At 34.9% G+C, this 13,975-nt stretch overlaps 2 protein-coding genes and 1 non-coding gene across 3 annotated transcripts; all 3 read right to left on the bottom strand.

The window, feature by feature from the left end:
• Positions 1–1,225: 1,225 nt before the first annotated feature.
• LOC108821914 (caffeoyl-CoA O-methyltransferase 1) lies at positions 1,226–2,700 on the bottom strand. Its single transcript, XM_018594907.2, has 4 exons — positions 2,511–2,700; positions 2,216–2,440; positions 1,974–2,105; positions 1,226–1,736 (listed from the first exon to the last, which is right to left on the bottom strand). The coding sequence occupies exons 1-4, from the start codon at positions 2,634–2,636 to the stop codon at positions 1,443–1,445; spliced, it is 777 nt and encodes a 258-aa protein (XP_018450409.2). The 5' UTR covers positions 2,637–2,700; the 3' UTR covers positions 1,226–1,442.
• Positions 2,701–3,575: 875 nt separating this feature from the next.
• Positions 3,576–3,648, bottom strand: TRNAR-UCU (transfer RNA arginine (anticodon UCU)). Its single transcript has one exon. It is a non-coding gene; the product is annotated as a tRNA-Arg (tRNA).
• A 109-nt stretch (positions 3,649–3,757) lies between these two features.
• LOC108821912 (methylcrotonoyl-CoA carboxylase beta chain, mitochondrial) lies at positions 3,758–6,212 on the bottom strand. The gene is made up of 8 exons (XM_018594905.2): positions 5,875–6,212; positions 5,683–5,802; positions 5,080–5,605; positions 4,777–5,012; positions 4,529–4,693; positions 4,244–4,450; positions 4,117–4,173; positions 3,758–4,023 (listed from the first exon to the last, which is right to left on the bottom strand). Exons 1-8 carry the CDS (start codon positions 6,109–6,111, stop codon positions 3,820–3,822), a joined length of 1,752 nt encoding a protein of 583 aa, XP_018450407.2. The 5' UTR covers positions 6,112–6,212; the 3' UTR covers positions 3,758–3,819.
• Positions 6,213–13,975: the final 7,763 nt, after the last annotated feature.

Here is a 13,975-nt window from a genome sequence, read left to right as displayed (position 1 = left end):
TTGGTTTGGTTTGGTTTTTTGGTTTTGGATAAATGTTCACAAGCTATATTTGCTTATGTTGGACATTTCGGTTTCGATTCATGTATTTCGGTTTCTGATTTTTTTGGTTTTTGATTTCTCAATTATTTACAAAATTTTGTTCGGTTTCGGTTCTATAATTTTGGGTTTTAGTTCGATTCATGTAGTAAAATTGAGAACCGAATAATATCCATAAATTTTTTTGGGCCCAACTTGGTTTTGATTCGGTTAATGCTTTAAGATAATTTTAGATAATATGTATAAACGTCATATTATTTGGGGTTTTCAAGTTAAATATCAAATAATTTGGATTGTTCGGATAAAAATGTTGGGTAATTCGGTAACTTAAAATATTTTAGGTATGATATTACGGTATAATTTGGTTTATAAATAATATTTTTAGGATATTTGGTTATTTAGAAATTAAATATAACTGAAGTTTTAGGTATATCATTTGTATTTAATGATTTATTTGGTTCCTGATTCTGTTTTTGATTTTTGGTTTCAAAGATATTAAATCCGTTCGAATATTTATGAAATACAATTCGGTTTTTCAGTTATTTCAGTTCGATACTGTTCCATTATGGATAAACGTACTCAGACCTAGGTTCGGTATTGATGACCTCACTCTTTTTACTGCCCTCCCTTCGCGACTCGCGCCATATCTGAGCTAATGTCTCCTGTTGCTCTTGTGGAGTTATGGTAATCTCGTTTTGCTCTATAATTGTTTAAATCTAATGTGATACATAACCAATCATGAATTGGTCTAGTGGTTAGGTTCTTTAGTTACTGAAAACGTAGAGACTAAATTACATATTCGATTCACGTTGCAACAAGTGCATCTGAAAGTCTGATACTACCTAACTGTGTTTAGTATTTCAAAAACTGATGACCTAAAACTTCCTACTTTGTTCTTTTCTTTCTCTTTCCAGATAACTAATCGAGAATATTAACAAAGACTTTTCAACAACTTAAGTACAGCATGATGATCATTGATTAAGAAAGTTAGGGGAAAAGTCATTCACGTCATGTGGAGAGGTGGTATAGGACCCTCCACATTTTGTTCTTTATTGGTTCCTCTAGTAATAATTATGGAGTTAGCTAATCCTGTCAATATGCAATACAGCATAAACATAATAACCATTTTTGTCTATTAATATGCACAAGTTCTTCTCTCAATTTTTAGTCTCACTTAGATCTCTTCACAAAATTTAAATGAGTGATATATTGTTATAGAAGTTGTATCATAAGGGAGAAACAAACAAAACAAGAAAGGTAGGGTACATTATTTCTTTGTTCAAAAGAAAAGCAAAAACAAAAGACAATGCCTTAACAAAATACATATGAGTGGTCCAATTTGGTAGGTAGTAGAGAGAGGAGAATTGATCCACTGCAGACAAACTCAGAGTGTTGGAGGTATCAAATCAACTGATCCGACGGCAGATAGTGATTCCATCACCAACAGGAAGCATGCAGATCTCAATCCTAGGGTCAGCAGCAAGAGCCTTGTTAAGCTCAAGAACAAAGTCTCTGTAATAACGAACATACTTCCTCATTGGTGCATCAGGAGGAGCAACGACAGAACCGTTCCACAAAGTGTTGTCATAGCCAATCACTCCACCAACTTTCACAAGATCAATCAAACGCTTATGGTAGTTGATATAGTTGTCCTTGTCAGCATCAACGAATATAAAGTCATATGTTCCATGGTTCTTCTCCTGCACCCAATCACACACAATCATAAATTACTCCCTTATTTTCTTCCTTACATGAAAAAGGAAACAAATCTGTTTTTACAAAAAAAAATCTCATCAAAATTATATTAAAAAATCAACTTAAATAAACAATTAGGACATATAGTCATGCTTGGGTCGGTTTGTATCCGGTTCATGTTGTATGATTGGTTCGATTCCAAATGTTTTATACCTATAAAATATAAAGATAATAATGCTTACGTCAGCAACGAGTTGATCAAGAACGGGAAGAGCAGGGCCTTCCCTGAAATCGATCTTGTGAGCAACGCCGGCTTTCTCGATGATCGGCAAACCCAATGCGTAATTCTCTCTGTTAACATCCATAGCAAGAATCTGAGGGTGAAACAGAACAAAGTGTTTTAGTTCTTGTTCCGACAACAGAAATTAAGTTTGTAATATAACCAGAAAAGAAAAGAAAAAAAAAGAGGAAGGAAGATGTATACTTTGCCGTCTTCGGGGAGAGCAAGAGCAGTGGCGAGGAGAGAGTAGCCAGTGTAAACACCAATCTCCATTGTGTTCTTGGCGTTAACGAGCTTGATGAGCATGTTCAGAAACTGTCCTTCATCTGCTGATGTTGTCATTATGTTCCAAGGGTGTTTTGCTGTCACTTCCCTGAGTTCTTTCATTGATTCTGGTTCTCTTGGATACACACTTGTCTCCAGAATATACTGTTAATTGATTATATTAGATTAGATTATTGAATTGAACCGGAACCAATAACTTTGTAATGAAACGGACCTGGTAGAGATCGTCGCTCTGTAAGAGACTCTTGTGACCAACTTCTTGATGTCGGAGATTCTGAGATTGCTTGTCTTCTCCATTATTAGTAGATGTCTTCGTTGCCTCTGCTGTTGTCGTCGCCATCTCTCTCTCTGTATATGTTTTCCTTTTGCTACGATTGACGATTGTGGTTTTTGGTGATTCACACAGATGGAACGAGAGGTGTATATATAATGAAGTAAGAGAAAATGAAACCCGTTCGAACCGGGTTAGTTATATCCGGTATTCATGATAAAAACCCGGTCTGGGGTTGGTGAATCTCTCCTAACACGCAATTGGTCGGTAGCTGTCTTAAAATGGGTCCCAGCCAGTGTGGGCCTTCAGACGCACTTGGGGTGATAACGCCTCGTGCAATAAATTTGTTTCTGATTATTGAAACCAATTCAGTGCAGTAGTTTGTGTGGCGTGGTATATGTGGCAAGTGAATACGTTTTTTTTTTTTTGCATTTATGAGTCAATTAAATGTTTGCTGCCAAATACTGGTAGTATTTTACGTATTTATTATGTTTAGATTTTCATGCTGAAATTGGATGATGGCTGTTCAGTGTTCCAAGGGTGTGACGTAATGGGAGATATTTACACTAGATATAGGTGAGATGTATATTAAATAATTTTAATTTAAAATAAGGTATTTAGTGTAAATAATTAAATTATAAAGAGATAAGAATAAGGTGAGACTTGGTGACTAGAGAAGATGGAGACCAACCGAGAGAATAAGAAGTTGGATCCAACAACTCTGCTTGGTATGTGTGGTAGGTGAACGCACTTTGATTGAAGAGGATTTCCTTAATAATCAACCTTCTTTTTTATCTTGTGGACAAAAGCGAATTATTGAATATAGCACTAGTAATGGAAAAAAAGGGACAAATCTATTTGAAATATTATATGATGATAGAAGTCATTTGTAGATAGCTTGCTATACATAGGTGTGGACCTGTGGGTAATTGTACTATTTACTGTGCAGCTAGCTAAATACTAAACGAGTTCATTTTTGTCAAAAAAACTGAAAAAAGTCATAATGCACACGCCCGGTGGGACTCGAACCCACAATCGTCTGATTAGAAGTCAGACGCCTTATCCATTGGGCCACGGGCGCCTTTGTGATCTTACAATCCAATAAGACTTCAACAAGTAATGTCCACTACCTGTCATCTAATACTTGCCATGTTTTCTCCTTTAGCCAGCTAGTTTTTGTAGCTAATATGGAAGTGTAGTTTCATTTATTTAAAATAATTATTCGAAAGTAGAAATGATTGAAAGTTGATTTTTACATTCTAAAGACACCAAAACGAGTATCTTCTAAAGGACGGTTAGAAGCAGCAGAGAGACAAAGTCCCAACACCTTTCTAGTATCAGATGGATCAATCACTCCATCATCCCAAAGCCTCGCTGTGGAGAAGTAAGGACTTGCCTCTCTCTCATAAGCATCCACCGTTTTCTTCTTGAACTCTTCTTCATCTTCCTCTGTCCACTGCATATCACTCATATAGTCATATTCATCATCATCTCTCCATCCATGTTGAGAAGAGAGAGACAGAGTTCAAGAATTTTTTTTATTCAGTACCTTTATTCCTTGTCTCTTCTTGGTAGCCCTTTCTATCTGACTCAAAACACCCGCAGCCTGCAAAGATGATCAAGATTGTAAGCTCATCTCTGTCTCAGTTTAAACACTTCGGTTCGGTATGGTTTACCTGAGGGCCTCCCATGACGCCGATTCTTGCGTTTGGCCACATGAAGAGAAAATCTGGACTGTATGAACGCCCACACATGGCATAGTTTCCAGCACCAAAGCTTGCACCCGTTATAATTGTTATCTTTGGTACCTTAGCACAAGATACTGCCATCACCATTTTAGCTCCAGATTTTGCAATGCCATTGGCCTCAGATCTTGAACCCACCTGCAAAAGAGAGGTTGCAAGAAAGAGCAAGATTAGATATATGGAACTCTTACATGTTATAGAGCACACTTTGATTACCATAAAGCCTGTGATGTTCTGGAGGAAAACAAGAGGAATTTTACGTTGAGAACACAGCTCAATGAAGTGTGCTCCTTTTAATGCAGATTCATTGAACAGTATCCCATTGTTCCCAATGATTCCTACCGTCTGACCATAGATTCTAGCGAAACCAGTCACAAGCGTCTGCACACACAAAAAAAAAAACCAAAAGTCCCAAGTGAGAAGCCAGCCATTAGGTGGAAGAAAAGACAGAGCGTTTATCTTACAGTGCCGTATTGTTTCTTGAACTCATCAAACTCACTCCCATCAACAATCCGAGCAATGATAGACCGGACATCAAACTGCTGCTTGTGGTCTACAGGAGCAATGGACCTAAGCTCGTTCACGTCATAAACCGGTTCTTTGCATTCAACATTTTCACTTCCAAACCCTCCTTGTAATTTTGCAGCCATGTGCAGATTCTTCACAATGTTTCTTCCAATAGAAAGTCCATGTAACTCGTCTGCAAGACTAGAACACACTTCTTAAGTTCTAAACTCTAAAATAATTGTTGTTTATCAATACTATACCTTGAGCAAAATAATCAGACACACCAGAGACATTACAATGAACCTCGGCACCTCCCAAGTCCTCAGCCGAGACTTCCTCTCCCGTCGCAGCCTTCACAAGAGGAGGTCCCGCCAAGAAAATGGTACCGTTCCCTTTCACCATCACACTCTCATCAGCCATGGCGGGGATATAAGCCCCACCGGCAGTGCAAGACCCCAAGACAACAGCGATCTGAGGGATACCTTCCGATGACATCACAGACTCGTTGTAGAAAACCCTGCCGAAGTTCTCCTTGTCAGGGAAAACCTCTGACTGCTTCGGAAGGTAAGCCCCGCCGCTGTCGACCAGGTATATGCAAGGGAGTCTGCAGCGAGCGGCGATCTCTTGCGCCCTGAGATGTTTCTTGATGGTTATGGGATAGTAAGTGCCTCCTTTCACCGTGGGGTCGTTGGCCATGAACATGCAGAGGTGGCCGTGGATTGGTCCTATGCCTGTGATTATGCCGCCTGATGGTAATGGCTCCTCGTACAGCTCATGTCCTGCAAGCTTCAAGCATATGATCAAACAAATCAAAACCAATTCTCTCCAAATAGAGCAAATACAAACAAAACACCATATGGTACCTGAGAGAGCTCCAAGAAGGAAGAGCCAGGATCAAGAAGGCGGTCGATTCTTTCTCTAGGCAAAAGCTTGTTTCTAGTTCTGTTCCTCTTCACTGCTTCCTCTCCACCTCCGACCAACACCTTAAACGAAAACTCCAGCTCTTGTAAGAAAGTCATATCATCTTCCAAACGATTAGAGAGTAAAGTGGTTACCTTTTTGATGTGGGAGCGAAGGTCTGATAAGATTCCTTCCATGGCGACCGAGTTACTTGAAAAAGCTTCTGAGTTTCTGTCGATACCGTCCGGGAGAACGCTGACGCAGAAACCCTTTTGTAGTCCGCGGAGAATTCGTAAAGGATCGGGCTTTGAATCGGTTCCGGGTCGGATCCGCCATCGAGTAAGCTCTGCAGAAGTAGCTGAAGCTGCCCTCCTCCCCAAAAGCCTTAACATTTTTGTCTCTCGAAACTGATCTTACTTAAGGCATATATATATATATACAGTGACAGGTTACGTCTCTAGAAAGAGTAGTTGATTGTCTGTAATTCATATCCGAAAGAGATAAGATGAAGGAAAGCAAAAGCTCAATTGTAAAAAAGAAAATTGAATCTTTATCTATCCAACAAGACAGACGATACGACTGCGTTTCCTTTCGCGTCATGGTGGATAGGATAGCAAACTGTGCCGGTTCTAGGGGGTGGCAAACCTGGCATATGCCATAGGTCCATCCTAAAAGTATCTAAATTTAATGATAAAATTAGATTTTGATCCGCGCTTTTGAAGCGCCGAATATTTTACGATGAAAAATTTCACTAATAATTTAACAAATATTTTGGTTATTTTTAAAAAGTGTGTATTTAAAATATTTTTGCATTTAAATCAGTATTTTTAAATTCAACCCGATTGTGATTATACCGGTTAATCCGGAGATCTGACAATTCAATTTATGTTTTTAAAATATTCATATTAAAAAATCACTAAAACCCGAGACTAACCGATTGAACTGATGGATGACCGATATGTAATCTAATTGGATTTAAATTGTAATAGTTTCATAATTTGTAATCTTATAATCGAAATTTTAAAGTTCACTATTTTGTAATTTATGAAATTATGACGTTTTTACAAAATTTTAAAGAGAAAATGATAGATATAAAATAACTAAGATTAATTATTGTATTATTTGGAAACATTGATAGTAGTATAAAAATATATTGTTTGGAAACATTGATACTAGTATAAAGAAATAAGTATATTGTTTGGAAACATGGATAGTAGTATAAAGAAAGAAACATTAGTGACTTAATATATATTTAACTATAAAGGAAAATTACCAAAAATACCATTTTCATGATGCCACTTTTCAAGTTTACACTAATCAACTTTACCATTAAAATTTTAATAGGTAAAATACTATTATACCCCTAACTAATTAAACTTAAAAATATTTTTTTCTACGATTTCTTCAGGTCTCAGATCCGTTTATCCGATGATCAAATCCGACGATTGACCGATTCCGACGAGTACTCCGGCGAGATTCAACGACGCTGGTGAGTTCTTCGGTGAGATTTGACGACAACGACGAGTTCCTTAGCTAGTTCTCCGGCAAGATTTGATGAGGATTACAACCTCAAATGGTTTTCCGAATCAAACCGTTCTGGACCTTTTTTAGGGTTTGCTCGAGCTCAATCCGCACTCGAAGGATGCGACTCTAAATTGGTTCCAGTCTTTGTGAAAAGCTTTGGGTTTTTGATTTGTATCAGTTACGAACAGAAAGGTGGGGATTGGAAGTTTAATTTGACTGAGAATCATCTGTTTGAAGCTTTTGTGTATAGATGTGGAAGGTGGGGATTGGAAGTTTAATTGGTTCTTGTCTTTGTGAAAATCTTATGCAGTTTTATAGATGTGGAACTTTGCACCCGAAAGGCTTTGAATTTGAAGCTTCTGTGTATTAAACTGACTAACTAGTTGATTTGTGGGTTTGCAGAGAACGAAGTTGTATCAGTGTTTGCTGTGAGATAAAAAGGTGCGATGGCGAGGATAAAACATCAGGCTCTGCTTAATCAAAGCAAGAAGAAGAAGGGTCCTAGCCACATAAGTATTTCGACTATTGTCGTGTGTAATCTCGTAGTTGTTGTAGTTGTACTCTCCTTGGTTAACAACTTATCGTCATTGGTCCCAGAGGTTTTCTTTTTTTCTTTCTTTCTTTCTTTCCATCTTTGTTTAGAAATTTTTATCTATCAACGTTTAATAGGATCTTGGTTTATCTCTCAGGTCAAGAAACACACTTGAAACAAGAGTCATAGTTTTGAGGTACTGTTTTTGAGATGTTCTTTTCAGTGCTTTGTGGTTTGATTCCAGTGAACTTCTAAGCACTCTGTGTTTGTGTTGCAGGACACAAATGCTGTAGCACAACAAAATAATCACTATCTTATCTTCCTGTCCCTGGTTATGCCGTAAGTTAATCTATATCCTTGTTTGCTTGCTTAGATTTCTTGTTTAATCACTGTTCTTATTTCTCACCTTGGTTATTATTTTTCTGTTTGTAGACGTACAGTAAAAGTAGAATATCATCTGTCTTAACTTCTGGATATACACTTTTTTGATAATATCTTGCTTCTATCTTCTATCTTATTTCTCACCTTGGTTATTATTTTTCTGTTTGTAGACGTACAGTAAAAGTAGAACATCATCTGTCTTAACTCTTGGATATACATTTTGTCAATAATATCTTGCTTCTATCTTCTTCTTATCTCATGTAATTTTCATTGCGAAATTGTGTCCACTAGACTGCAATCAAACTCACAAATCGTTATTTACCTATTATTAGTAGTATTCCCACATAAGAAATGGTAGTAAGGTATGAACGTTTCTGTGTCTTGCAATGAAAGGCATTGATTATTTACCTGTTTGATTTGGGGAGGCTCTTGTTGTAGTCTTGAGAAGACCTAACCTTTGTCTTCTTTCTTTTGTCTGCTAAAATGCAGCAGAGCTATGCAAACAGAAGAGATTCTAACAATCGGAGTGAGACCAGGATGGAAAGAAATGTTTAATATACGAAAATCAATGCAGACAAAATGTGAGCAATTTGCTTGCAAGACCATTGCTAATATGAAGCTTGTGAATAAAGAAGGGAAGTGAGTATAATGCATCACCTGACTGGTCAGCCAAATATTGTTGAGTTTAAAAGAGCTTTTGAGGTAAGCATTTTGTGCACTTGGTAATGGGGCTTTACGCTGGTGGAGAGTTGTTCAATAGGATTATTGCTACTTGAAATTATGTGCATTTTATATGATTTATAAACTCTTATAAATCTGTTGTAACAATGTTATAAATCTTTTAAAATGAGGTATACACTCTTACTATTACACATATGTACATGATGCTTTTAAATTTTCTTAAGCAATTAAATGGTTTTGTACACCCTTCTAATTTTTTATAAACTCTTACAAAACTCTTAAAATGATTATATAAACACTTATAAATTGATTTACAAACCCTTATAAACTAATTTATAAACCCTTATAAACTGACTTATAAGCCTTTATAAATGACTTATAAACTTATAAATAGTTTATATAATTTTATAAATGATATATAGAATCTTATAACGATATATAAATCTCTTATAATGATTATAAACTCTTATAAGCAACCAAATTGGTGGAGAGTTGGTTAATTTGTTGAATATCTTGTGGTTTCAGAGAAGAATAATTTATAAACCAATGAAATAGTTTGTATGGTCTTATAAACAGTTTATATAATTTACAAATGATATATAAACCTTTATATATTAGTTTATATATATTCTTATAAATGTTTTATTAACCCTTATAAACAAGTTTATGTGTTTTAGAAAAAAAATTCACAAATCCTTATATATGATTTATAAGCCTGTATAAAATGTTATAAGAATACTTCATAAACGAATTACCTTTTGAAATTCTAAAAATCCTTATAAATGATTTTATAAGCCTTTGTAAATAATTTTAAATATTCTTATAAATGATTTATATACCCTTATAAAAAGTTTCTATATATTCATATTTCAAGACTTTATAAATGAATTGCCTTTATAAATTTTTACAAATATTTATAAATTATTGTATAAAACCTTATAAATATTTGGTATATTCTTATAAGTGATTTTATAAAGGTTTATAAGTCATTTATATGAATATATATATATAAACTATTGATAAAGGTTTATAAATGATTTCTAAATTTACAGAGTTTTCCTGAGCATCTGATGATGTAACAGTATATGTTTTGCAAAGCCTTTTTGTGTTGATTGTATTTTTGAGCGATTTTAGAAAAATAAACTTATAATCCATTATACAGTTTATAAACATTTATAAATTATTTGTAATCCTTATAAAGCCTTATAGACTGAATTTATAAACTCTTATAAATAAAGTATACGTTAATAATTTATTTATATATAGATTAATTTTATAAACTCTTATAATAGATACAGTAAAATTATATCATCATAACAAACATTCGATCTTCTTGGTCAGTGACCACAAACATTTTGTATTAAAGCAAGAAAGTAATTCCATCAACACAGATATTGAATTCACTACAACAGAGTAACGTGAAATTTCGAGGACACAAGCAACATGAGGATCAAGTCCTTGTTAAAGGAATATGGTGAGCCAATAGAAGTATGCATCATATCTTAGACTATATATTCTATATAATAGGGGTGTATGTGATTTGAAGTCTAACACAAGAGGTCAAATCTGAGACAACTCAAAAGCTTCTGCATGCTCAAGTAAACATGACAAATCCACCTGGTCAATACACACAAGAAGGAAGAACAAGGATGCAAATATACAGTAAAACTCTATCTTGGATAGACTTAAAGAACTATTCACTGTTGTCTACTTATTGAAGATCAAACAAATGGGCAGTAGATAGATGTAACCTGCACAAGTCATAACAACTTTGTGACCCTTTCAAATGGAAAAAAATGAGATGTTTAACAAACTAGATCTAAACCTTTAACCACACAAATCTACTCTCTCAGACTAGATCTGCAGCCCAAACCATCGAAGACAGAGTGAATATCTGCAAGACTAAGAACACAGAAGATCAGGATTGCTCCCATATAAGTTGTCTTATAAGCCTTTCTAAATGGTTATAGACTCTTATAAATGTTTTAAAGACTTTCTAACTGATTCATTTTATAAGCATTTATAAACTGTTTATAGACTTCTTTATAAACGTTTATAAATGGTTTATAGACTTCTTTATAAGCCTTTATAAATGGTTTATATACTCTTACAAATAATTTATAAACATTATAAATGATTTATAAAATTATAAATGATTTACAAACATTATAAATGATTTACAAACTATTTAAACTGTTTTTAATAAACTTTACAAAAGCTTTATAAACCCTTATAAACTCTTATTGATTATTTAAATATTCTTGTAAACCCTTTAAATTATATTACAAACTCTTATAAATTGTGTTATAAGCCTTTCTAAATGGTAATAGATTTTTATGAATGATTTAGAGACTTTATAGAGGCATGAAAAAACAAATTGCTTACATACCTTTTATAAAAGGTTTCTAGACTTTTATAAATGATTAATAAGCCGATTTTAATGGCTTCTAAACCTTATAAAAGCTTTTATAAACTTTATAAATGTTTTATAAACCTTTTTAAATTATTTACATATCTTTATAAACCTTATAAATTATTTTACAAACCATAAAATTGTTTTATAAGTCTTTCTAAATTATTATAGGCTTTTATAAATGATTTAAAGATCTTCTAACTATCTTTTATAAACATTTATAAACCGTTTATAGACTTTATAAACTTCTTAAAAATTTGTCTTCATCACTGTTAGAAAGTAAAATCTCCATTGGTCTGCCAAAAAAAAGAAGATATGCAAGTCAAACTGAAACTTCAACTAGCCTGAAAACAAATCGTCGATTGACAAGAAGTTTGTCCAACCTCTGAGAAAAGAATGTTCTTTTCTTTGATTTGCATAACCCCAGCTTTGAGTTTGCACTCCCACTTGTTCTTTCACAGTATCTTGGAGAAATTTGCATACTCCATCCTTGCATTCAGCCTTCTTTTTAGTGCCTCCTGAAAAAGAAACGTTCCAAGAATTTTAGTATCTAACTTAGCAAACAGGAAAGAATAACTGTGAGACGACAAAGGATCAAACAAAATCATACTTTCCAGATATATATAGCTCAAAACAGTAAAGTATAAAAATGATTAGTGTTTCTTTTAGCATTATAAACTGAACTTCTTTGCTCTGCTCTTCCTAACTTTGTACAGTAGTTTACTATCAGCATTGAGTAGCCTTAGACTCTAAATAAGTTTCAAACAAAACAAATTTCAGTACTCAGACGTAAGCACATGGTCAAATGATTTCAGTTCTTCTAGGGAAAAAGATCAAGGGCTAAACATCTACATCAAACGTGGGGCTATGACTATGTTCAGGATAATTTCAGCCACTACAAATTTCAAAACAGTCACAGCCCTATATTAATGTTCAAACCAGATCTTTTACTAACAAGAAGGGGAAAACAAGAACTCTATATGGCGAAAAGAGAAACATACCGTGGATGGAAACTGAGCATCAGTATCAATCCCACTCTGATTCTGAGCATATCCAGTCAAAGGATTTGGATTTTGAATCTGCATCAAAGGTGTGGTGGTAGGAGACGAAGGAGGAGAAGATGGTTCTATCGTTCCTTTTATGAGGTCGTTTCGAGACTTGGTCAATAACGAGGTCGTTTCGGGACTTGGTCAATAACATCGTTGCTGATACTGATGTAGGCGTCACTTGTATGGCTCGCGTCCATTTCGAAACCGACTTGACCCTGAGGAATGCTCTGTGGATGGAGACGAAGAAGAACGAGATGGGGAAAGATCGAGATGCCAGCGAACGGTTACAGGGTAAGGAGTGAGAGGTAAGAGAAGGATTGTCGTAGTCGTCCGATCTCTGATCTCGTCGCCGTCGTCCGATCTCCGATCTCGTCGCCGTCGTCCGATCTCCGATCTTGTCGCCGTCTTCGTCCGATCTCCGATCTCGTTACTATAGGAGTACAAAGAGACGAGTAATTAGTTTAGAATTATGAAAGGTTATTTTTGTCTTTTGTTTGTTAATGATTTATGTATTTTTGAAAATGCAGTTCTTCTAAGTGTATATATGAAAAGTGGTACTTAAGAAAGTGTATATATGAAATTCCCCCAACTATAAATTATAAATGTGTATTTAATTTAAAAACTTACAAAATAAATGTTAGGTCCAACATAATGTTTCTGTTTTAATAAGATAGATAAGTCTATATTTATGTTTGTTTGAGTCTATAATATTATGCTTAACTAACTATAATACAGAAAAAAAATTGTCCATTGGTCCAATATAGTTTTAAGCCGGCACTATATCGATGTTGACGTCGTGTCTATTTCTACAAAGGTTACTCTCTTTACATTCACCTTCTAAAGAGTTTTTTTTTTTTTTTGTAAACGAAGCCTTCTAAAGAGTTTAAAGTTCCAAATCTTCTTCTGCTGTCCTGCTTTGGCTGATTCGTTAACTGGTTCTGTATCCTTGTTATTGGCTGATCTGAAATGAAAACTGTGAAGGGAGGCATGAGAATCCTATTCCAAGAGAAGTGAGGCGTGCCTGAGTACAAACCAATGAACCATAGGCTTGAGGCCTTGAAAAGTTTTAGTACTATTGAAGGCCAATTCTGAACAGAAATAATTAAGTTGTTTGTTATCTTGATAATGTACTTAAGTTTGATTCTTCCCCAAAACATTTTAAATCTTCACGGTTTTGGAGAGCCTAATAAACAAAATTAGGTGTCAGGGCCTAAAATTGTCAGGCAGGCCCTAAAAGCAGATGTGTACCTTTTAGACACAGATGGGTTAAAAAAAAAAAAAGACAGATGGGTTTATAAGTGACCAAACGATCAAAGACGTGGAAATTGTTATAGAAGGAAACTTGATTACAAGTGTGGGAGCTCGCTACTGTTACCAATTTTTCTTTAGCTATGGTTAGCAAGCTGTTTTGGACATGGTAATTCAAGAAGCGTTTCAGAAGATCGTGTGCAAGACCATCAAGGGAGTGCGAAGAAGGCCTCTTGATCAGTTGATCTAGATACAAAACTAGAAGATGTCTCCACTGTTGATCTTAAACCAAAATCTTGTGTTCAATGTCTTGTATCAAACCATCTTAACTACAGATACTCTATGCTCATCTCATCAGTCTCTTAGGAAACATCCAAAGTGGCATTAACACATTCACTAATCTCATTATGTTTTTTTCAGAAGAATCT

This window comes from Raphanus sativus, chromosome 8, assembly GCF_000801105.2.
Source record: "Raphanus sativus cultivar WK10039 chromosome 8, ASM80110v3, whole genome shotgun sequence".
NCBI lineage: Eukaryota > Viridiplantae > Streptophyta > Magnoliopsida > Brassicales > Brassicaceae > Raphanus > Raphanus sativus.
This window is presented reverse-complemented; position numbering and strand designations above follow the sequence as displayed.